Raw genomic sequence first — 25,603 nt, forward strand, 5'->3', positions numbered from 1 at the left:
TTATTTTTTTTTTCTTTTCTTTTCTTTTTTCTCAGCAGTGAGTCCTGAACTGTAGGCCTGGGTGCTGTCACTCAGCTGTTCAGCTCATGCTGAGTACATTACAGATTGAACCAAAGGAACATTTCCAACATTTTGCTTATGTGGTACTGAGGAATTAAACCCAGGGCCTTATGCATGATAAGCACGCGCTCTACCACTGAGCAATCTTCCCAGACCAGTTACTGTCAAATCTGATGCCATGAAACTTTCCTCCCCATCTCTCTTCTCTTCTTTTCCCTTTTCCTCTTTTCCCCTCCACTCCACTACTCTCTTGTCCTCTCTCCTTCCTTCTTTTTCCTGACCTTTTGCTTCCCTTCTCTCCCTCCTCCACTCATCTTCTTTTCCCTTTATATCTGAGATGAAGACTTGCTAGTATCATTACAGTTAGGTTTCTAACTTAGAAACACAGTAATAAACATAGCTCATGGTTTTCTTGAGCTACTATTGGAGCTTGAACTTCAGGTCTCATATTCAGTCAACTTCCTCACTCACTGTTGGCACTATCACTTGAGCCATACCTCTAACCTGTTCATTAGCTGCTTAGTTTGAGTTGTCTATCCAGGCTGGCTTGCAGACCTCAGTTTCCTCCTTAGTAGCTAGGCTAAAATGACAGTCTGAGCAAGAAGTACTTGCCTTGATTTTTCTTACTTCAACATTTAACATTAACACTTAATTGGATAATACAATGAAATAGTTTATTGTTTCTGGTTTATGTAGAGTTATTTTGCAACCTAAACTGAAATAGTTTATCTTTCAAATTAAGTGTTGTATTGTTTTTCTAACAACTGTACCTGTTCTACCTGTGGTAGATTTTCTTCACTAAGCAGATCGTTTATGCTGGAGGTATTGTTTTATAATTAATGTAATTTAATCTTATTATGGAGGTGATGTATAGAGAGATATGTCATGAGTGAGGTAAAAAATACCCTTCGTTTCATACAGTGTCTTCCATGCCTTCATTCTCTCCCAATCTCTCCTTCTTATCTCTACTCTTGAGTTGTATATTTTACTTTCATCACACTATTTCCCTCACATTCTATGACTCTGCCACACCCACCAGAAGATATACATGTGAATACACCATACATAATTGAAAGCAATTGTTTTTATTTCACAAGTGAAGTAGCTCTCTTTAATAAATCACAATGATAGCAGACATACATTTTTACATATTCATTCTAGTTTCCTTCTGTTTATTTTACTGTTAGATTATTAGAAACATATTGTTGGATTTTTTTGTATTTATATCATAGATTTATTTGTCATACTGATTTCTAGACAATCTGTCTTCAGATCTATTGTCAGTGTGTCTGTCTTGGTAAATATAACTGCATAGTGCTTTATAAACAGCATTTAGTAAAGATAATGCTATGCCTGTCTGTGTTTCTAGTGACCATTTGTCTAGTTATACAGTCATTAAAAGGAAAATTACTTCTCCAATCATAATGACAGATTAAAGAAATTATCATTCTTTGTCTTTTTAATCATGTCTTTGTAGACTTTACTTTTCAGAATAGAACTTGTTATACAGATTTATAATTTGCCTGTTATTATCAATGCTCCGTATCTGTGGTAACACAATTTGTGCTGAGGTTCCTTTCCTTTCATATTATGACTACTTGTATTTTTCAATAATGATTGTTGCTTATGGTATGTTTATATTGATTTAATTTTATTTCTTGATAATTAATGTATGTCTGTTTGGCTTATTGAGTTTTTTGAGTATGTTTTCTTCTGTTCAAATCAGACAGTACCTGATATATTTACTATTTTTATATTACAATATTAACATGGTTTCATTTTAGTGATTACTTTGCTATTTATTATGTTTGTCTCATCTGACATGTATTTCTTAGTTTGCTTTCATGCAACTTGCACACATCGTTCTATACCATGCAAATCACCTCTCATATAATCTCCAGAGAATCTTCTATACACTGCAAATCACCTCTGATACCTATTACAATTTAAATCCTACTAAATAGTTGTTACAATTCATTGTTCATAGGATAATACCAGTTTTTTCAAAGATTGCATGTTTACTATAGGTGCCATACTTTGTCAAGTCTTTGGGTTTTATGGTTTGTTGAATCTGTGCAACAAACAAATATGTAACGCCTAAAATATTCCTTTAAAAATGTTACTGTAGGGGCTGGAAAGGTGGCTCAGTGGAGAGTGCTTGCCTTGCATGCATGAGGCTCTGGGTTAGGTTGCTCAGCACCACATAAACAGAAGAATCTGAAAGTGGTGCTGTGGGTTCAGGAGTAGAGCAGTAGCCTTGAGCTGAAGAGCTGAGGGACAGAGCCCAGGCGCAGAGTTCAAGCTGCATGAATAATGAAAAGAAAAAACATACCACAAATAACATAGTGCATATAATAATATTTAAAGGTGCTGGACACAAGTGTCTCAGGGCAGTAAACCTGAGACCTGAGGATTGAGATTTCATCCAGCCCTTTCAGAAAAGTCAATGAGACTCTTATCTACAATTAATCACCTAAAAATCCAGGGGTAGAAATTGATAGAGGGCTCCAGTGATAGATCATTAAGATGAAATGGTCAGGGACAGCACTCAATGAGATCAATACCTAATATTGGTATATTATACTGGGTTATATGGAAATAAATTCTACTTTTCAAAAGTGGTTGGAATTGTGCAAAAATGCATATTGTTCAATAAGTAATGAAATCAATGAAATCAATCGAATAATCAATCAAGTAATGAATTCAATACCTGGCTTATGTAACTTTGACATACATACATGCATCTATGTGTATATATACACATATGTATATATATGTATATATACATATATATACATATATATGTATGTATACATATGTATATGTACATATATATGTATATATATAGACATACATATGTATGTATGTACAGATGTAGATGTGTATATATCACCTTTACAATAATTTTTTTTGGGGGGGGGCTGGTCGTAGGGCTTGAACTCTGGGCCTGGGCGCTGTCCCACAGGTCTTAAGATCAAGGCTAGCATTCTACCACTTGAGCCACAGCGCCATTTCCCACTTTTTATTTTCTTTTTGCTGATGTGGTGCAGAGGAATCGAACCCAGGGCCTTAGGCATGCAAGGCAAGTGCTCTACCACTGAGCCACCTTCCCAGCCCCCACAACAATTTTTTAAAAATGCAAAAACAACAGAAACATACAATAAGTTCTCCCATGAATGTAGGTAGCATTTGGAGCCCAGTGGGTGAGCACACAGTAAAGGAGGTGAATATGGTTTAAAAAAATGTGTGTGTGTGTGTGTGTGTGGTGTTTATCAATGAAACTTGCTGACATTGGGTTTTTTGTTTTCATTTGCTCATTTGTTGTTGTTTGACATTCCTGGGGCTTGAACTCATGGTGTGGGAACTGTTCCTGAATTTCATTATGCTGAAGCCTACCACTCTACCACTTGAGCTACAGCACCAGTGCTTCTAGGGGTGTTTGGTAGTTTTTCTTGTTTGTTAGGTATTGAAATATCAAACTTAGTGCTCCATGTATGCTAGGCAAGCACTTTATCACTAAACCACATTGCCAGCCCCATCCACACTGTTTTAAGAAGGGAGGCAGAGCTGGGAGTGTGGCTCAGTGGTACAGTGCTTGCCTTGTATACATGAGGCACTGGGTTCCACTCCTCAGCACCACATCAGCAGAAAATTCATTGTGACTTCTCACCAATTAAATGCCAGAAAACTAGAAGTGACATTCTGGCTGGAAGTGGTAGCATGCCAGCCTTTAGTGAAAAGCCTAGGGAATATGCCAGGCCCTCCCTGAGTTTAAACCCCACAGCTAACAATTAAAAGAAAAAAGAAACAATTAGGAACAAACAAAAACCTAAACACTTGCTCATTGCCTTTGTTCTTCTATTTTTCCTTGTTCTTGTATCTGTATACTTCATATCATTCCATTTTCTACTTTCTTCCTTTCACTTTGGGGGATTGAACCTTGGGACTTGCACATGGAAAGTGGATACTACATACCAACCTATTCTTTCTTCTTTTAACATAAAAAGTCAGCTTATAGGACAGGCAAGGTAGCAAAATGGTACAGGGCTTGCATTGCATGAATGAGGAGCTGGGTTCTATTCCTCAGGTCCACATGCACAGAAAAACCTGGCAGTGGTGCTGTGGCTCAAGTGGTAGAATGGTACACTTTAGCAAAAGCAGCTCAGGGACAGCACCTGGCCTCTGAGGTCAAGCCTAAGGACCAGCAAAACAAAAAGTCTGCTCATTTAGTCAATGCTTCCCCTGCAATTTAAAAGACAAACTTACAAGTAACTTTGTTCCCTTTCAATACTACTGTCCTCCTTTCCAGTGAGTGCAGGGGCCGCACACAGAAGAGACTCTCTACCTCTGCTGTCACTTTTAAACTACTGTTGTACAACAGTAAGCAGCAACACATACATTTCTGTTCGTGTTATTTTGAACTCCATGGGCTTTGTCAAGGTAGGTAAAAATAAGTGAAGGAAACCTTTCCTTTTCATTTATTGGTTGTGATTGTAATGGATCTATCTTGCTGAGGACTTAAATCTCACACTCCTGTCATTTGAGTTCTCTCTGAACTACTTTTCAATTTGTTTTCTTCTTAGGACACACACACAACACACACACACACACACACACACACACACACACACACGCACACACACACGCACACACACACACACACACACACACAAATATCCTGAAGAATTTTAACTAGTTCATCAGACAATAGTTTTATTACCAATTCTTCTTGTCCACAGCAATTGTATCATCTACATAAGACAAGAGAATTACATTAGGCCACTGGCTTAACTTGACTAACAGGTCCCTGTGTCAACAGTCAGCCCTCCTGAAACCTGGGCACACCATGTCCCATGCTAGATTTGCCATGTGGTACTTGTGGTGTACTGATGGGTAGCACAGGCCCTGTTCTGGCTCCTCACTCCTGTCCCAAGGGGCTTGCATATTGCATGAAGACTTTGTCACTGTGCTCCTCTCCTCGGCTGGCTCCTCACCAATCTTTTCTTTCCTGTACCTTCCATTTTGAGTTCTGGCTTACACTATGAGCCCAGCCAACTTCCAACACACCTGATGAAGTCTCCACATCAAACTTTTGGTAACAAACATTTAAGTTAGAATGAACATATAAAGATTTGGCTTGGGTTTGCTCAGACCCCATGGACAAGTGAAGAAAAGATGGTTAGCTGTGGATGCTCCAGGTAGTGATCTTCTCAAAGTACTGACAACTCTATAACAGGGACTTCATACAAGGATGTTTCTGATCAAGAAACCCGAACAAAAAAATATTTAAAAGATCTTCACAATTCATTGAGGAAACAGAAAAGAGAGGTTAGGGTAACATATTTCTCAAAGGAGCAAGAAAAATGTACACCTAATACTATGCTAATTATGGGAGGAAAAACAGTGGCATCTATCTTGGCTCTAGAAATTCTAAATTTAGGTCAACCTTTGTGTTTCTGTAAAAGAAGACAGTACACTTGTTGGAAGCCACATTATGGAAGATGGAATACTGCAGTGTTTATTACACAGCTAGCAGTCTGCATGCAGCCTGTTGTAAAAATGACTTGTAGTCCACAAATAGAAAGCTTGGAAACAGGACAGAAAGGAAAAAAAAAAAAGAAGTAAAACAACAACAAGAAACCAATCAGCACAGAGTGCTGAATTGGCACACTATGATAACCAGAGACAAGCCAGGAGACAGGACACAGGACATGATCACAGAGACATGTACCATAGCAGCTAGTGCCACTGCTGGTCCAGCCTAAATAGGGCCTAAGCAGGAGGGAGGTCTACAGGAAATTCCCAGTCACTGGACTAAGAGATTGAGTAACATATCAACCAAATTCTCACCCCTGCTTCCAGGGAACCAGCCACACTTATCAGTTGGGTGGCAAGTGATGAAGGAGGTATTCCTTGCCCCTGCATGAAGACAAGATGCCAGACCCCACCATCCACCATGTGTCCAATAGGGCACCAGCCAAACCTGACCTCCTTACTTAATATGATTGAAATATTAAGTCAATTTATAAAATGTTACAGCTTCCTTATAATTTTGTAAACAGTTCAAGAATTACCTTTTGTAAAAGCCATTTTTCTTGAGCCCCATCTCTGAAACAATAATTCTCACATTCACCAAAAATTAAACATTCTTCTTTTGAATAGTTTATTTCTTCCTTCTTCCTCATTCCTTCCCTTCCTCTTTCCCTCTCTCACATCACTCCTTCCTTCCTTCCTTCCTTCCTTCTTTCTTTCCTTCTTTCTATCATTCCTTCTTTCCTTCCTTCCTCTCAGGGCCTAGAAGTGATGCTGTAACTCAAGTGGCAGATGGTTTTATTTTTTTGTTAACTTCAATTTTTGTGAGAGGTTGATCAATATCTTTGTGTGCTCAATTATTTCCCCTAATATCCTATCTACTTTGGCCCTCTATGAGATAACACAGGTGCGACACATCATCCACACTGGTGTTTTGTAATAGCTTGCTCAGCAGAACAACTAAATAGGCTAAGAGTGAATCGATCACAAGTTGCTCGTGATAAAAGAAAAGAGCAAGCACTGAAGACACTTTGGGGTTCTCCCCCAAGGCACAATGCAGATTCTAGTCTTTATTAATCTATCATATTTTTAAATATATATTTTATTTTAAACATACTGTACAGATTGGTTATACCATTATGAGTTAGGTCATGAATACATTACCTTTTGAGCATTGTTACATCTCTGAGAAAGACTTTACTACTATGTATGTACTGCAACAAGGACTGTCTTCCTTTAGATCTTTCATTCAAAAACTGAACTGGAATAAGTAAGTCATTTGTACTATAACACATGGATCACACATACAGAGGAAGACTTAAGGGAGCAGTAGAAATATGGTTGTTCTCATGTTCTTGCCTAGAATCATAACAGTATTTACTTATCTATTGTTCCCATAAGCATGTTGGAGATGATCTGAATCCAGTCCCAAAGGGCTAGAGCTCATATTTCTAAGAAGAGTTTATCAAATAACCTTGACACGCCATTCCTTAGTATAAAAGACACAAGTGAATTATTTCAATTTCTTAATTCCTTGTCGAGACAGGTTGTTTCTACATGCTTTGGATAATATTGAAGGACACCATCCACACTCAACATAATGACAAATGTTGGTTCAAAGAGAGCTGAAGAATGAAGAATGGTTTCCCATCACCCATAACTTACCTCTGCCATGGAGAATTTCTCTGTATAATTTACAGAGGTTTTCTGAGAAAGATTTTCCTACATTGGGTTTCTTTCCTGGGTGAATATTTTAATAATTGCTGAAGGTTGGCTTCTGGTTGAAAGACTTCCTCTCATGTTTATATTTACAGAAATTCTGTCATGTGTCCAGGTCTCTGATACCGGTACAGATTAGACTTCTGGCAAAATGTTTTCTATACTCATAATTTCTCTCCTGTGTATGATCTCACATATGCTGAGGACTCAGTTCCGATTGAAAGTCATTTCACATATGTTCTATGCACTACTTCCTTTTCTCCTATGTGAGTCAGTTCTCTCATGAACACTGAGATATTCCTTTCAGGTCAAAGACCTTCCACATTTGTAATATTTTTTAGATTTCTCTGCTGTGTGTGATATGAACTTGGATCTATGAATACTTAGTATAGGACTTTCCACATTTGATATATTTGTATTTTCTCATTTGTGTCTGTCCTCTGATGCAAACTGACTTAGGAATTTTACTTGAAAACCTTTCCATTTTTTCCTACATATGATTTCTCTCCTCTTTGTGTGTGAGAGTATGTGTCTGTGTTTCTGTGTGTTTTTGGGTGTTCTGTGATGCACTCTGAGCTGTGTCTTGTAGTTCGAGGACTCGACATCTGCTATATCATAAGGTCTCTATCCTGTATTGGTTCAGTATTGCAATTTCAATTTTCTTACAGATCAAAGACTTTCCCCATTTGGAACAATCCTAAGTTATTTCATTTGTGTGAATCAACTTCTGTGTGTTAAACTGTGAACTCCAGGTCTTTCCACACTGGTTGCATTCATAAGGTTTCTCTCCTTGTGTTCTGTGATGGATGTTAAGGTTTGCATTCCAGATGAAAGAATTGCCATGCCTACTACATACATAACATTTCTCTCTGGTGGGTTTTTTTCTGGTGGACAGAAAGGTGTATGTTCTGGGTAAAAGAATTTCCACATAGGTTACATTCATAAAATTTCTCTCCTGTGTGTGCTCTCTGGTGGACAGTAAGGTATAGCTTCTAGCTGAAAATCTTTCCACACATATGACATTCATAAGGTTTCTTTCATGTGTGTTTTCTGATGGACAGTGAAGTTTTACTTCCAGGTGAAAGCCTTTCCACACATGTTATATTAATAAGGAAGGTTTCTCTCTTGTGTGTGTTGTCTGGTGGCAAGTAAGGTATGACATCTTGGTGAAAGACTTTCCATACGTGTTACATTCATAACGTGTCTCTCCTGTGTGTGTGTTCTCTGGTGGCGAGTAAGCTTTGATTTCTGGATGAAACACTTTCCACACAGGTTACATTCATAAGGTCTCTCTCCTGTGTGTGTTCTGTGGTGGACAGTAAGGTACTCCTTGTGGTTGAAAGACTTTCCACACACATTACATTCATGAAGTTTCTCTACTGTATGTATTCTCTGGTGGCTAGTAAGATAGGCCTTGCAGGTGAAAGACTTTCCACAAATGTTACATTCAAAAGGTTTCTCTTTTGTGTGTGTTCTCTGGTGGACAATAAGCTTTGATTTCTGGATGCAATACTTTCCACACACATTACATTCATAAGGTTTCTTTCCTGTGTGTGTTATCTGATGGACAGTGAGGGTTGACTTTCAGGTAAAGGGCTTTCCACATAAGTTACATTCATAAATTTTCTTTCCAGTGTGTTCTCTGGTGTCTAGTAAGATATGCCTTGCAGGTGAAAGACTTTCCACAAATGTTACATTCAAAAGGTTTCTCTTTTGTGTGTGTTCTCTGGTGAACAGTAAGCTTTGATTTCTTGGTGAAAGACTTTCCACACACATTACATTCATAAGGTTTCTTTCCTGTGTTTGTTATCTGATGGACAGTGAGGGTTGACTTCCAGGTAAAGGACTTTCCACACAAGTTACATTCATAACTTTTCTCTCCTGTGTGTGTTCTCTGGTGGGTAGTAAGATATCCCTTTTGGGTGAAAAACTTTCCGCAAATCTTACATTCAAAAGGTTTCTCTTTTGTGTGTGTTCTCTGGTGGACAGTAAGCTTTGATTTCTGGGTGAAACACTTTCCACACAGGTTACATTCATAAGGTCTCTCTCCTGTGTGTGTTCTGTGGCGGACAGTAAGCTTTGATTTCTGGGTGAAACACTTTCCACACATGTTACATTCATAAGGTTTCTCTCTAGTATGTGTTCTCTGGTGGACAGTAAGATATGCCATCCTGGCGAAAGACTTTCCACACACATTACATTCATAAGGTTTCTTTCCTGTGTGTGTTATCTGATGGTCAGTGAGATTTGACTTCCAGGAGAAGGACTTTCCACATAAGTTACATTCATAAATTTTCTTTCCAGTGTGTGTTCTCTGATGTCTAGTAAGATATGCCTTGCAGATGAAAGATTTTCCACAAATGTTGCATTGAAAAGGTTTCTCTTTTGTGTGTGTTCTCTGGTGGACAGTAAGATTTGATTTCTTGGTAAAAGACTTTCGACACACGTTACATTCATAAGGTTTCTCTCTTGTGTGTGTTCTCTGAGGGACAACAGGGTGTGTATTCTCAGTGAAAGACTTTTCACATTGTTTATATTCTTCAACTACAGAAGACACATGAGGATTATAGGCAGCACACATCTTACCAGGTTCACTGAAAACACCCATTTTCTGACACCCAGTGACCTTTTCTATCCTCATCCCTAAGGAGTTCCCATTATTCTTAATCAGTTCTGACTTCTGTATGGAGCTCAAATGAAAACTTTTTATAAGTCTCACTTTTTCCTCCCCTGGGTTACTATTCATGACTGCTACTTCAGAGCGATATTTATTGTGACTTTCCTGGCAGGTGCTAATCACATCCTCCATTACTGGGACATCTAAAATGAATAATAGAAAAATAGACAAAAACATAAATGAGACCCACAAATTCCTTACGATAATGATATTTCCTCACATTCTGTTACTAGATTTTCAAATATCAAAGCATTGCTTTATGCAGAATATATACTTTTCTCTGCACTGTAGTAATTAAGAAAGTAGTACTGACATTTTACAATGCAAAATAGCGTTTTTCTGTATTTCAGATTATTATATGTTGTCCCAGGAAATATTTCCTGAAATTATTCATCTCCATACTCTTAATGCTTCCATTCTGAATCGCCCTCTATGCCCAGCACCACTGATAAGAAATTGTCCCCATCAGAGGATAGCAGCCCTAGCATACTCCTATTTTCCTCCTACCTGCATAATACTAGTTTAAAAGAAAATGAGGTCTCCTTTCTACATTTCTTATTCTCTTTTTCTCTTTAGGAATGACTTCTCTACAGAAAAAGGGAATTGCTAACACTACCTACACTGGCACACCAAATTCAGTGTGCCTCCACATGAATTCTGGATTGACAATTCCTTGAGACAAAGGATCACCTAGTTCTCTGCCACACATGACTCAGGGGCACTAGGAATACTACTGCTCTGTACCGCTGAATATAAACAGACCCACTGGGCTCTGGATCCATCATCACCATTCAAGATGCTTTAACTCACCTGTAAAATTCTTGTCTGAGGCTTCTCTTATCCATGGTTCTGCACCTTGCTCCAGCTTCACAATCAATTCAGGTTTAGGAACACAGTGCCCTGTGAATAAGAAATAGTGGAGAACAATTGCTCTTGCTGGGTCATCATTAATGTAAGGTCGCAGACATCCTGATCATAAGGTTGCTCCTAAATCTGGTTTCTCAATTGTTTTTGTGAGGGGCAGTCGAGTTGTGGGGCCTGAACTCTGGGCCTGGGAGCTGTCTCTCAGCTCTTAAGCACAAGGCTAGCACTCTATCACTTGAGCCACAACACCAATTCTAGCTTTATTTCCCTGCCTATGTGGTGCTGTGATATCGAACACAGAGCCTCAAGCATGCAAGGCAATCACTCTACCCCTGAGCCATCTTCCCAGCCCATGGTTTCTTTATTCTTAATAACTCCATGGTGGAGTTTCCCCCAGCTTTGAGTTTATTGTGTCCATTGTGTGGCTTGAACTCAGCTCTTTTGCTCAAAGCTAGCATTCTACCTGTTTGAGTCTTGCCTACGATTCTAGTTTTTGAATGGTTACTTGGAGATAAGAATTTCATGGTCACTTTTCCACAGTTGCTGGCTTCAAACCAAAATCTTCAGATTTCAGACTCCAGAGTATCTAGAATTCCAATCTTGATGTACTAAACTCTGTGTCAAGTTTGGCTTACAAATACACACGTTCACCTACTGATTTCCAGATCATACTGTCAGTAGTAATGTATATTCTATCTAGACTGTAGATCCACCTATAATAATTACCCCAAGTCTGGGAAGTCAGTTTCCTATTATTGGATCATACTTTAGAACATTTGTACAACTATTGATTAGAAATGTTAAAGATTGAGAATAAACTTAGCTCTTGAGTTACATATAATGAAGTTGAAGTTTCCCTTACAAAGAAATGACACTTCCCATGGACTGGAATCTTTTTTAGTTTTTTTGTTTGTTTGTTTGTTTGTTTTAGAAAATGATATGATTCAAAGGCTTATAACTTTAATCCTTCATTGACGAGGTGAGATCAGAAGTGGCAGGCTTGAAACCAACCTGAGCATGGAAACCCAGAATATACCCCAAAACAAAAGCCAAAATGGAGTTGTGGTTCATGCAGTAGTGCGAAAGGCAAACAACACCAAGCACCCAGAACTGAATTTGGCTGGCTTTTATACTAGCAGTTTTTTACCTGGGAGTGGACTGGAAGATTATACCTAAATAACATAAACAGTCAAATGTCTACTAAAATAAAAGCACTTGATCTTCCAAATAAAAGTAACTTTGCTCACCCAAGGACATTAGGTTGCTATAGGTCTCCAGCATTACTTCTCTATAAAGGTTCCTCTGTCCAGGATTCAGATCCTGCCACTCCATCCAGGTGAAGTACACAGCCACATCGTCAAATGACATCAGCTTCTGTAATGGCACATTTCCATCAAGAAATTAGACCTAGGTCATGAGAATTCCAATCTGGAATTTCATTATGCTGCAGGTATGCTTTTGTCTTACATAAAATGTTTGCAGCTTGCTGTGTTATATATTCACTGGGAAAATTAAATAGCAAATTAGAAATATTGGACAATATATAAACCTGGTCATTAAAACACACAGATTGGCAGGGCACTGGTGGCTTATCCTCCTAGTTATTCAGGAGGCTGAGGTCTGAGGATCTAGGTTCAAGGAAAGCCCAGGCAGGAAAGTCCATGAGACACTTATCTCCAATAAACCACCAGAAAACTGAAAGTAGCACTGTGACTCAAGTGGTAAAGCACTCACATTGACCTGAAGAGCTGAGGGATAACAACCAGGCCCAGAATTCAAGCTCCAAGACCAATAAAAAATTACAGTTTCCCTAATGCATGCAAACACATTTCTGCTGCTAGCAATAGAGACAAGGTAAAAACTCTAAGGAGACAATAATCTGGCATGACAACAATAAGTCTAAGGAGGTGTCTGAAAAATTATATTATCATTTTTTGATAAAATTTTAGTACATTTAAGGGTAACAATGAATTAAACAAATATTTTTTCTGCATTTACATATATTGCTTCACCCTAAATCCTATTTAGACTTTCTATTAACAGGTACTCTCATCAGCAACCAGAACACATTCAGGATATGACATGGAATACAGAACATAGAACATTACTAGACCTATGAGAAGCAGTGTCCACATAAATATTAAAAAATACTCACAATACTCCAGAAAGTAGCTAATGATTTATTTTTCCCATATAAGATTTGAGTTCACACATAAAAATATCCTAGGTTAACCATGTTTGGTTTAAATACTAAATATTGAAAAGTGGTCACAGATACCCTGATATTTACATCCTATGTAAAAAAAGAACTGCTACCATGAGGTTTGGTAAACTTTGCCTACATTCTACAATACAAAATATATGTAGGAGGGGAATAAAATATTCTTTACAATATTTTCATTTTAATAGGCTTCATGGAAGGTGGAGGAAAATGTATACAAGCTCAAGGAATACTCAATATGAAAAAATGATGAATATGAACAAATGCTCCAATTTGTCACATATTCCTGAGTCATTTCTCCAGTAGATCCCTAAGGATATATTTGCACTTATGTTAGTTAATAGCAAAATTCCTCAGAGATCCAAATCAATTCCTGAGAAATCATCCGTGAGATTTTGCAACAAGTGATATTTCTAATAAAGAACACCTTGTCACTGTATTTTTTTTTTTTATCAAAACCAGTTCCTATCCTATGCTGGCAGTGAATTAAAGTATTCAAAAGTAGTGGGAAGGAAAGACAAAACAGAATACCACATCAAATGAAGTTAGACCAAAGATAACAGAATCAGGAGAAAACTGATTTTCTTGTAGTTTATAAGCTGGGCGAAGGAAATACTTTTCTGTGGGGAACTCTGAGGTTGAGCCAAGGGGGAAAAGGTTTGAGAGGTTGGAATTCGAGCCTGACTTCAATGAGAACACTGAGAGCTGGCCACAGAAGGGATAAAAGAGAATTCTGGAGAGGATTAAGAGACTGGAGGGCAGGCCTTTTCCTTACTGTTGGAAAGATAGCATCTGAAACTGAGCTGCTGTTCACCTTCAAGGCTAGGTAAGGTGAACTTCATGTCTGCATTTTATCTGGGAGCCAGTCTTCTGTCTCAGGAGATTAGGAAACATGTTTTCCTCACAACCTGTTGTGGCTCTGATTGTACTATTAATATAGATACTTCATTTTTGCATGTTATCAATGGTAATCTTCCCTGTGTGCACTCAAGGAACTATGCCTGATTGCTGGCACCAAGGGACCAAGTGCCAGAGGGCCTTCCGAACCCTGGTTTTCCCTAAGTCTATCTGTTTATGTTTTTGTGATTTTCTAAGTTTGTTTCTGGAATCCTGTAGAACTCTCTAGGCAACAATTTTCCTATACAATGGGTAAGAAAAATGTCAAACCTAAGAGCCATGTCAGCAAAGTAAAACTGATCACTAAGAAAAACTAGCTCCCAGATAGATCATTTGAAGAAAAGAAAAAACTGAGAGACATATGGAGGAAAGAGAAAATGAGAAAAGTAAGAAAAAATGATAGAAAGATAGATACAAAGAGAGAGAAAGAGAAAAATAACCAACACTAGTGAGTAGAAAATCAAAAATAGACAGATAAAATAGAGGAAAGAAATTTTGTGAGGATACTTTAGAAAACAAACAGGAATTTGTAGAAAGACCATAAAGTTTAGCAACAAATATAGCCTAAGTTTCAAGTAAGACGAAGACCATGAAGTCGTCCAAGTACTATATATGGAGAGTAATTTCAGTACATATAGGTTAATCATTCCTTAAGAACACATGAAGGTATGTATGACCACACTATTTCAGCAATTCCAGGAAAATTTCATTGAAATAGTTTAATGTTGCTCATGAGGATGTGATCTGTTTACAAGCTATCCATCACCTACCATAAGAAGTAACCTGCTGGGTGTCATTACATCACATAACAGATTTGATTACATTTTATGACAACATGAAACCTAGACATTCTGAAGCCAATCTGCATTCAACTTAGAAAGAATATAACCATTTAATCTGCTAAACCTACAAGCAATCTTAATCTGATAATCTATAAGCCATATGAATATGGTCCTGGGGCTGAATCTGTGTGGTTGGACTTGTTTTAAATTCTTGAACATCTTTAGGTTCATATAATGGAATAAAACCAAATGAGAAATAAAAAAACAACTCACCAGAGATCCATTCATTCTGTCTTGCTGCTGACAATGAGCAGAAGATTCTGGAAGCACGGCTGGGATACAAGACAAATGATGTATTCAGAAATGAATCTGTGAGACTTTCGGCCCAGAATTTCCTCTTGCAACATAATACATTGGCTGGAAAACGGCAAAGACTTCTTATAAGTGAAGAATCTTTAATGTCTCGGGCAGAGCATTAAAGTCTCCAATAAATACAAATCCAGTTCATTTCATGGTAGATAGATATTATTAAACCAACTAATTTCTATGTTTATGTACATACTATATATAAAACTGAATGTTCCTACAAAAAATATTGACTAACTGAAAGCAAAAACATATCACATTGCCACTAAAAGTAATTATTACTGAATATACTTCGGGATGTATGAACTGCTTTTTTAATGCAAAGGTATCCTAGGAATCCATTGGAATTTGTTTTCTACCTCATTCATTTACATATTTAAACATCATGGAAAGCATGTATGATGTAACTCAGTAGTTTTCACCCAAAGTTACAGAGGAAACTATGTACAGAATATATTTCTTGTGCTATACAATTTCAATAATGGTTGTCAAATGGCACATTTCACTGTATCATTGCAAACATATGCAATGATTTGCAATTTGCCATTTAACATGCTTTGGCCAAAGGAACATGAGTAAAGATGAGGTAAACCCAGGTTTGAGAAGTCCCTAATGTTCATTTTCCTTAACAGTCTTGGAAAGAACCTTGACCATCCTAAAGATACAACATAAAATACTCCATATAGGAGTGCCACACCTGAAGATAAGCAACACTTACAAAGCATACAACCTTGAGTAAGACATATTACCTCAAGTTTTCTTCTGTGATTTTTCATTTAAGGCCAAATGTCCCCAACCAACACTTTCTGAACTAGGAGGCACAGCCAACACATTAGAGCTAGCATTAACAAATCCATAGATGGGACATTTAAGATAAGTTTCAATGAATACATACTAAAAATTATAGTGGTAACCCAGGCTGAATAAATTAGAAAGAAGAGGATTAGGGATTACTATATGAATAGATATTTTCAGTCATAACAATTACCCCACCTTCCCAAACCACAGTCTCAGGTACCTTCTGATAACTAGCCTCTGGGTTATTCCTCAAGCCAGCTCATCACGACTCCTAGAAATCAGCTTAAATCTTGCAACAACACAAAGTGATTGAGAGTGATGTAGGTAAGAGTACCACGTGAATCTGGTGCTTAGGGAAGTTGCAACAATTTTTGCATAAGGCAAGGGAAACTAGCAACATCTTCCCCTTCCTGTGCTTTTCTGCTTCTTCCCTTTTGGGCTTCTCAGAATTGAAAAGGTCTGTCCATTTAGGATGGAGATTCTTATTCATAGGGTGTTCTGCTTCAAACATTGCTAGGCTTCATTCCTAAAAATCCAGGCCCAGCACTCACTACTCCAATATCCCATGTACAACTGTCTCAGGATGGTGAACAAACATCTGTGAACTCAAGCCAGGAGATTAAAACTTCAAGCCAAAAAGATTAAAATATGTCTTGGAGAAACAACACAGAAGCCCCAAATACAACTTCCATGTAAGAGGACTCAAGGCAGGCACACACCTCACAATTTCACTAGAATTTTTCCTGTACTCCTCTTCCACCTGGGCAAAGCAAATAAAATCACATAGGTTAATAGAAAAATCCCTTGGTCTTGGAGTACAAATGCACAGCTCTTGGGCTCTCCTTGTCTGCAGAATCACCAAGCTTGCTCTCAGACATTTGGGAAACAGGTTCTTGTTTATCAACCCCAGAGTGGAGAAAAGCGTGGAGGGGAAAACAGGTGCTTTGGCTCAAGTGTAAAGCTCTCCTTATGAGCTGACGAGCTCAGGAACATTGCTTGCAAGCCCAATGTTCAAGCCCCACCAACGACCAAGAAAAAACAGAACCAGAAAAAGAAACCCATGGAGGATAGACTCCAGCAGCAATCCCACAGTTCCTACCTGATTATCAGTTCCAAAGCTTAAGATTCTTTCAAGTTACAGCTCCCAAGCTTCACTGCACAGAGCTGGGCGCCTGCCTCCTGGCTCCCACCTATGGAAGGCCGAACTTTACTTCAGGGCACTTCCAGCAGCAAGGCAAAGGGAAAGAATCTAGAAGGGGCAGACTTATAACGCCCCAGGTGGGCGGGGAGGTGCATGTGCAAAAGGATCTCTGCGCCACTTCCGCCCTCCCAAAACAAAAACAACTCAGGACTTTCAAACCAAAAGCCCTCCACGGAGACTACAATTCCCATAATACTCGGCGCCACCTTGCTTCACCTCTGGTTAGAAGAGTGCTTGGATGCATTGGGACTTTTCTCTCCCTGCTGTGGGAGCTGAGTTTCTTCTTCAAAACCACTGTTTCCTTCGTGAAATATTGTAAGACCAACCAGAAAATGGATATACATGGGGAGAATTAGATGCATTGACTTTTTGGAACTTAGTTCTAATAATGAAATTGAGGTTATGAGACTGTTTCTCATACCTTTCTTTTTGTTCTATGCCTGTGTTCTGCTGAGTGTAAATTATATCTCTGTTTTGCTTTACATTGTTTAATACCTCCCTTCTCATCTTACAAACGTACTCATAGACACTGAACTTATACCGGGTCATTTTCCATTAGTGTAATGTACACATTGGCATAGAATAAGAAGATGTTTATGTACATATGCATCATAATCCATGTGTTGATTTAGATTTTGCAAAATCAAACAATTAATTTTCCAGAAAATCCCCAATTCTATCTATTAAATGAAATTGAGTTTTTGGCTGTTTCTGAATCTTGCTTTTCATTTAAGGGTTTTCTGATTTTTCTTTTTCTGTTCGTCCTGAGGCTTCAACTCAGAGCTTGGTCACTGTCTGTGAGCATTTGCTGTGCTCTACTTGGATTTCCTTTAATAATTTCTTCAGGTAAGTAGTGAAAAGTTTCCTCACAGGGATTCTTAAGATCATGGCACATTTCCCTGATTTTCCTACAAAGAGAGTGGTTTGGGGGTCAGAATGAATGCAGGTGAGTAGAAGAGTGAAGTTTAGTGTAGGTCTATGTTGATGTGAATCTTAATCATTTACAAACCAGTCTGCTTTTGTCTTCTCATTTTGATTGTGAAAATCTCTTTAGAATTTTTTTTTGGGGGGGGGGTCCGGTTGTGGGGCCTTAACTCTGAGTCTGGGCACTGTCCCTCAGCTCTTCAGCTCAAGGCTAGGGCTCTACCACTTGAGCCACAGCACCACTTCCGGCTTTTTCTTTTTGCTTATGTGGTGCTGAGGAATCGAACCCAGGGCCTCAGGCATGCAAGGCAAGCACTCTACCACTGAGCCACAGCACTACTTTAGACTTCTTTAGAATTCTTCCTCTTTTCTGATCCTAACAGTTCCTCTCAGTAGCTTTAGGCTACATATCTAGGGGACCTCAGACTTGTCTTCCCAGACCTTATCCATTAAGCTGTGGAATTAATCTTTGTCTTCTGTCACAGTCCTAACAGAGCACAAGCAAGACTTCTGTGGGACAATGGGATAATAATTAAGGAGACAGAGAGATGGCTGATGGCACAATTCTGCTATATTTCTCAAATGCTTGTGTAATATTGGTCTAAGCCCACTGTGTCAAAAAGTGCAAACAGTACACATGTATCCTCATTCTACTTCAATCTATGTTTTCCACCAAAGCCTCCTGTCACTTAAAGCCCCAGGCCAAACAGCTACAACACACACTTCCTCTAACCAAGAAAGGGCAAGGACTTGCAGCCCTGAGGGTGAGAGTCAATGGCCCTGAAGCCTTTGTTCAGTTTGCCTGCTCCTGGCAGGCACCCCAGGGTCTGCAACAGTCTCCCTCTCTCATATTCAGAGATCCTATACTTGTCTCTTAAATATTTATTGTGACTTTTGGTGATCCTTTACATACAATATAATTGAGATGGTTTGGATTGGAAAGTTTCATGCCTGGTTTTAGCTCTCCAATGTATAGGATTTCCATATCTCCTTTGTGGACCTGAATTATTCCTCATGAAAATGGAAATCAAAGGGCATATTTGGATTTATAGACTTCAACTTACAAGCACCTCTAATAATATAAAGAAAAATTAATTTCATTCTATAAAAGTAAATTCCTGAGAGGCAAGGAGAAAAGGATCAGAAAGAATTGGAGTACTTCCAAGACTACATGTGAAGTGTAGTTTTCATTGTTCAAGCCTATATTTCTGATGCATTTACTTATATTTTTATCTTTTTGTTTTTTTGTCAGTCGTGGCACTTGTACTCTGAACTTGGGAACCATCTCTAAGCTCAAGTACTCTGCCATGTGAGCCACAACACACTTCTGGATTTCTAATTGTCTCTGGAGATAAGTGTCTCACACATGTTGGTGGCCAGGCTGACTTTGAACTGGGATCCTCAGGTTTCAGCCTATTCAAAAGCAATGATTACAGACATGAGGAACCAGCACCCAACTTGCATTTCTTGTGTTTTATGTCCCAACCCTGGGGCTTGAACTCAGTGCATGGACACTGTCACTGAACTTCTTTTGCTCAAAATTATCATACTACTACTTGAGCCACAATTCCACATTTTGTGTTCCTGTGTATGTGGTAGTGAGGACTTGAACCAGGGATGCTAGGTAAGCCTACTACCACTGCTGGGGGCCAGCCACAACACCAGCAGTGCTCCAGAAGAACAAGGGGATGATAATAGAAGAGACAGAGACCAGGCCAATGGTGAATCTCTCTTTATTTCTGCAATATCCTTAGCTATAGACACTTTCTATATCTGTCCAGTTCTTGCATCACATTGTTCTAGGACTCAATGTGGCAACAACTGCAGATCATGTGAATCCTTCCTCATTCTAGTTCAACCTTTGTCCACCAAACTCCTACAGGTAAGGCCCCAGGCCCAGAAGCTAAAAGGAACACTCCCTCCTATGAAAATGGCAAGTACTTACAGCCCTGAAGGTTGCAGTCCATGGTTGTGGAGCTTTTGCTCTCACCTTGACAGTCCTGGCACCTCTGAGTCTGCAACAAGTCCTCCTTTTTATTTTGTAAATTGAGCAAATGTCTATCAGCCTGAGCCTGGAAAATGCAGCAGATCCTACATCTCAGGAAGAATGGAAGAAAAAGGAATACCAAAACAAGAAATAGGAAAATGCCTAAGAAATGGAAAAAGGATTGCTATTTCCCAGGCTGAATCTCTGTATATAATGGAGAACTGATGCAGCTAAATCTGCAGGGTGTGCTACCTATAGGGTGGATTGACCAATATCAGATTTCTGACCCTGAAGCTGCCTAATGTCTAAGCTTAATTTATCAAAGGAGGGCTGGGAAGGTGGCTCAGTGGTAGAATCCTTGCCTTGCATGCATGAGGTCCTGAGTTCAATTCTCCAGCACCGCATAGGCAAAAAGAAAAAAGCAAGAAGTGGCGCTGTCGCTCAAGTGGTAGCCCGCTAGCCTTGAGGTGAAGAGCTGAAGGACAGTACCCAGGCCCAGAGTTCAGCCCTAAGACCAGATCCCCAAAAGAAAAAATTATCAAAGGGCCAGATTCCTCAAATATATCACTGGATATTGGCCCATATCATATTGAGGGATAACACAGACATACTAACCATCAGCATGTCACATCATTTTTTTTGGGGGGGGGTCTGTTCATGGGGCCTGAACTCTGGGTCTGGGCGCTATCCCTCAGCTCTTCAGCTCAAGGCTAGCACTCTACCACTTGAGCCACAACACCACTTCCGGCTTTTTTATTTTTGTTTATATGGTGCTGAGGAATCGAACCCAGAGCCTCATGCATGCAAGGCAAGTGCTCTACCACTGAGCCATCTTCCCAGCCCCTGTCACATCATTTTTAACTGGGTCTTTAGCACGTCTACTTGATTATCAATATACATCATTGCTGTTTCCAAATCATAACACATATCACAAACTTATCTAAGCCCACCTGCATCCCAGGGCACCAGAAACATATCAAGCCAAACTATTAACATGTTGTGTTGTATATATGGTTTGGATACGTTTCACAGCAGAAGTAGTAACACTAGCAAGAACATTTAGGGTAGCAAAAATGCTGGCAACCAATATTCCAAAAAATCTGCAGCAATGGCTAAGAGCCTATAAACCTCAATAGCAAACAGAGACCCAAACTTATTATACCATAATGGTTATATCAGGAGAACAGGCAACATAAGATGATTGCATAGTAGTCTCAGAGTATTTATGCAGTTAGTGAGAACACAATTGTTCCTGCTAGAGGCATCAAAAACTACTCCACCCTTGAAAACCATACCTAGCTCTACTAACTGCATGTATGGATACATAACACAACATTGCACAGTAACTGATACAAAACCATGAAACAGGACACGTCTCTGATATAGTCTGGGATGTAGACAGGCATTAGTCCAAAAGGCCTCAGCAGCAACCAGTTGCAGATGTCAGGGTGAGCTTGTCAAAACAGGCTGACAAACATGGGGCCAGCAAAGTACCACTGATCACGTCACTCCTTGAGCCCATTTATGCAGTGCATATTGGAAGACTTCCACCAGTACAACAGTAGACAAGATGTGAAATCCACAGGCTCTCCATAATGCACATGCCCTCCATGGTGGTGCATCATTGCAACCACAGGAATCTCCGGGCATAGTGGAACCCATGAGGGGTGCACCACATCTCCTGCCAAAGTGTTATCCATGAGCTACATGTTTTCCATTCGTTCACCTTTTCCTCCAGAGGACATCAGAACCATAATTTATCCCTGAATACCGTACCATACTTGTACCTTCTACCTCAGCATCTGGAACAGTCAATCATTGAGATGAATGAAGGAAGACGATATAATATCTGTATAACAAAAAATGAGACTTACTCTGTGAGCATTGAACAATTCAAAAATAATGTAGGAAATGAATTCTATTTCTACTAGTACAATGAACATAATACTTAGAAATGAATGTTTGAAAAATGTACCCTTGAACAATGAAAACTATGTGACATAGCTAGTCTAGGAAGCACCCATTTAGACCAGATCCTTATCTCTTTGCCTCTCAGGAACTTTTAACTCTTACAGAAAGAAAGTATTATTTTTCCTTCATATTTTATAGTTGCTCCAAAGTTGATGTCTATATATCCAAATGTGCCTCATGATCTCCATTTTAATGAGGAATAGCTCAGGTCCACTAAAAGAGGCATGGAAGGACCCATGCACTGGAGGACTGAATATCAGGCATGAATATTTCCTACACAATCCTTCCCAATCATGATGTGTGGAAAGGATCATCAACAAGCACAACAAATCCTTAAGAGAAAAGCTTAGGATGTCTGACATGAGGGAGGGAGGCAAAAGGTTTATTCCACAGTGTAATGGATACAGTTGGGAAGACAATTCTGAGGACCCCCTAGCATGCAGAAACTTCTAGGATCACAGAACAGGTAGAAAATCAAAACAACAGGATATGCAAAACAGAAAAGTAAAAACAGACTGGTTTGGATCACGTTATCAAGCTTCACATGAACATAGACCTACCCTGAACTCTATCTCCACCCACATTCACCCTGATGACCCTAGACAACCATTTTTGAAAGAGTCTTGGAGGAGGAGTACCATTTTCTAAGAACTCCCTGGGAGGAAACTTTTCACTAGTTTCCTGAAGCAGTTAATAAAAGAAAGGCAAGTACAGCACTGCAAATGCTCACAGACAGTGCCCATGCTCTGAGTTCAAGCCACAGGACCAACAACAAAAGGAGGGAAAAAATTATTAAAGAAAAGGCAAATTTCATATGCCAATAACCAAAAACTCCTTAAAATTTCATAGAGGGAATTTGGGAGTTTCTGGGAAAATAATGGGTAGAGTTTGACCAATGTATTCAATTCTAAGATTATAAAGTATGTCTACCTTAAAATTCTGCTATTTTATTCATATATATGTATATACAATATATATTATATATTGTATATACATATATGTATTAGGGAAGGGGAAAATAATTCCAGAATCAATCAGCTCAGTGTATGTAAATACCTGATCTTGTGGCTTGAACTCTGGGCCTGAGCAATATCCGTGAGCTGTTCTGCTGAAGGTGAGCTCTACACCTCCTGAACCACAAGGCCACATCCGTATTTTTGGTGGTTAATTGGAGAGAAAGCTCATGAATGTTCTTGCCTGAGTTGGCTTTGGAGCAGCATCCTCAGATCTCAGCATCCTTAGTACATAGGATTACAGGCATGAGCTACTGGTACCCAGCTACAAATACCTTTTTAAAGTGAGAGGGGAGATATTCAAATTTTTAAGGCAAAACAGCGACCTAATTTATATTCAGAGGAACATACTTTTGAACAAAAACAAAATCAATAACCATGGAGTCTCATAACCTCAATTACATTAATAAAACTAAGAATTAAAAAGCCAAATTATCTAATGATCCTAATACATTTCTTTGTTTTGGTTGATCTCACAATGTTTCAGGAGGTAAACTGATTTTTCAAGAAGAAACTCACCTTAGTTCCCGGAGTTGGGAGAGAAAGGTCCCCATGCATCCATGCACACTTAGGACCAAGTGTCTGGTGCCAGTCCAAACCCTGTAACAAGCCCACTTCCTTTAGTTGAATGCATCGTGTTATGGGAATTGTAGTTTCTATTGAGGCACAGATCCTTTGAAAGAATGGAGGGCTGCCGGGGTAAGGCCCTTGAACCTACTTGGCCACTGTTGGTGTTTTTACTTTGTACAGCTTTGCATTCTATCGCCAGAGCCAAGAGGAAGAAGCCCAGTGTCTCTTCTTCAGAGGAACTTGGAACTTGGGAGCTGTAACTTGAAGCAATCTGAGTTGCCAGCCAAAGTCTGCCCTTACCATCTTTCCCCAGTCTGAGGTTGAGGATATTTTTTGGCCTAATGGAATTGTGCTGCCATTAGCACTTGATCCTGCAGGTGCAAGAAACTGGCTGAGAATCCTCTGGTTCTCTAGACAAGAAGAGTCTAGAGACTGCACCTAGAGATTCTGGCACTCACCCATGTGGCTTTATCAACTTGGTTTTTGTGCTTTGAAGCCAATGAATGGTAAACATTCCTTGAATATGTCTTATATAAACATAGTGATCTTCTTTTCACCCTCTGCACTTCCTATGGTGTTTGAAACTTTCAAAATGCACGTGGCACAGATATACTCCAATTATTGTGTCCTTTCTTGACAAATTACAATTTCTCCATTAATATAATTAGTCTATTTTACATCACTTAAAATGAGAGAGACTGGCTGGGCAGGTGGTTCAGTGGTAGAGTGCTTGCTTTGCATGAATGAGACCCTGAGTATGATTCCTCAGAACCACAGAAGCAGGAAAAGCTGGCAGTGCACTGTGGCTCAAGTAGTAGAGTGCTAGCTTTGAGTTTAGGAGCTTAGGAACAGTTCCCAGGCTCAGAGTTCAGGCCCCACAACCAACAAAAAAGGAGAGAGAGAGAGAGACTTCCTATGTATGTATTCCAATTTAATTGTTAAAATATAATTTGAATATAATACAATGACCTTGATATATGTGTGCTTGTCCTGATACTTGAACTCAAGGTCTGGAAAATGACCATGAAATTATTTGGTTCAATGATAATGTTGTACCACTTAAGCCACACCTCCCCTTCCAGCTACTTTGGCTATTTTATTGGAGATAAGTCTCTCAGACATTCTTTTACCAATGGCTTCATTTTGTGACCCTTATAGGGATCCATCATGTGCATCCCATGGGACCAGATGCAGGCACAGGAGAAAGATTATTATAAGGTTTACTAGAAGGACCATATTTCCCAGGAGAGGGAGCACATGCATGTGTCTGTCTTCAGGTAGCCACAGGAGCTGGGGGCAGGAAGTTAGGTAGGTGCATGCTCAGCTAGGTGTGGGTAGAGGGAGGGAGTGGTCAGCAGTATGGAGGGAACTCTAGGTCTGGGAGGAGCCCAAGTCTTGGAGGAGCTGAGGAGCAAAGGTGGGGATAATATTAACTTTCCTCAGATCTCAGTCTTCTGAGAAGCTAAGATTACAGCCATTAGACCTGAGAGCCAAGTTACAATGTCCTCTTTTAAATTCAGATTATATTCTAATAAAATAAGATGAAATAGAAAACTTGACAATTTTAAGGCAGATTGTTCAGTCACTAATGTAGATGAGGACAGTCCAAATCCCCAAACACACAAAAATATCCCACTTTGAAATGTGTAACACTCCTCATCTTAAGTATTGTGAATGTGAACCTTTAGGCTACAATAAATACGTTTTAAGATTTCTCTTTTTTTTTTTGGGGGGGGGGGGTCTAGTCGTGGGGCCTGAACTCTGGGCCTGGGTGCTGTCCCTCAGTTCTTCAGCTCAAGTCTAGCCCTCTACCACTTGAGCCATAGTGCCATTTCTGGCTTTTTCTTTTTGCTTATGTGGTGCTGAGGAATGCAACCCAGGGCCTCTGGCATGCAAGACAATCATCTACCACTGAGCCACCTTCCCAGTTGCACTTTAATTTTTCAAAGAAAGAAAATATTCTTATGATGTAGAAAACCCCAGTACTAATGTGCTAACACTTCTTTTAAAAGATTCATATT

At 39.2% G+C, this 25,603-nt stretch overlaps 1 protein-coding gene across 1 annotated transcript in view; it reads right to left on the reverse strand.

Moving 5' to 3' along the window:
* LOC138806741 (zinc finger protein 585A-like) overlaps positions 1-25,603 on the reverse strand; it is a 46,594-nt gene that overhangs the window by 16,934 nt on the left and 4,057 nt on the right. Inside the window, 4 exon segments of the mRNA XM_069992087.1 lie at positions 4,781-4,811; positions 8,496-8,950; positions 8,952-9,954; positions 12,100-12,226. Of these exon segments, the coding sequence (XP_069848188.1) occupies positions 4,781-4,811; positions 8,496-8,950; positions 8,952-9,954; positions 12,100-12,226 (1,616 nt within the window).

This window comes from Dipodomys merriami, unplaced genomic scaffold (genome assembly GCF_024711535.1).
Source record: "Dipodomys merriami isolate MVZ:Mamm:240054 unplaced genomic scaffold, mDipMer1.0.p SCAF_407, whole genome shotgun sequence".
NCBI lineage: Eukaryota > Metazoa > Chordata > Mammalia > Rodentia > Heteromyidae > Dipodomys > Dipodomys merriami.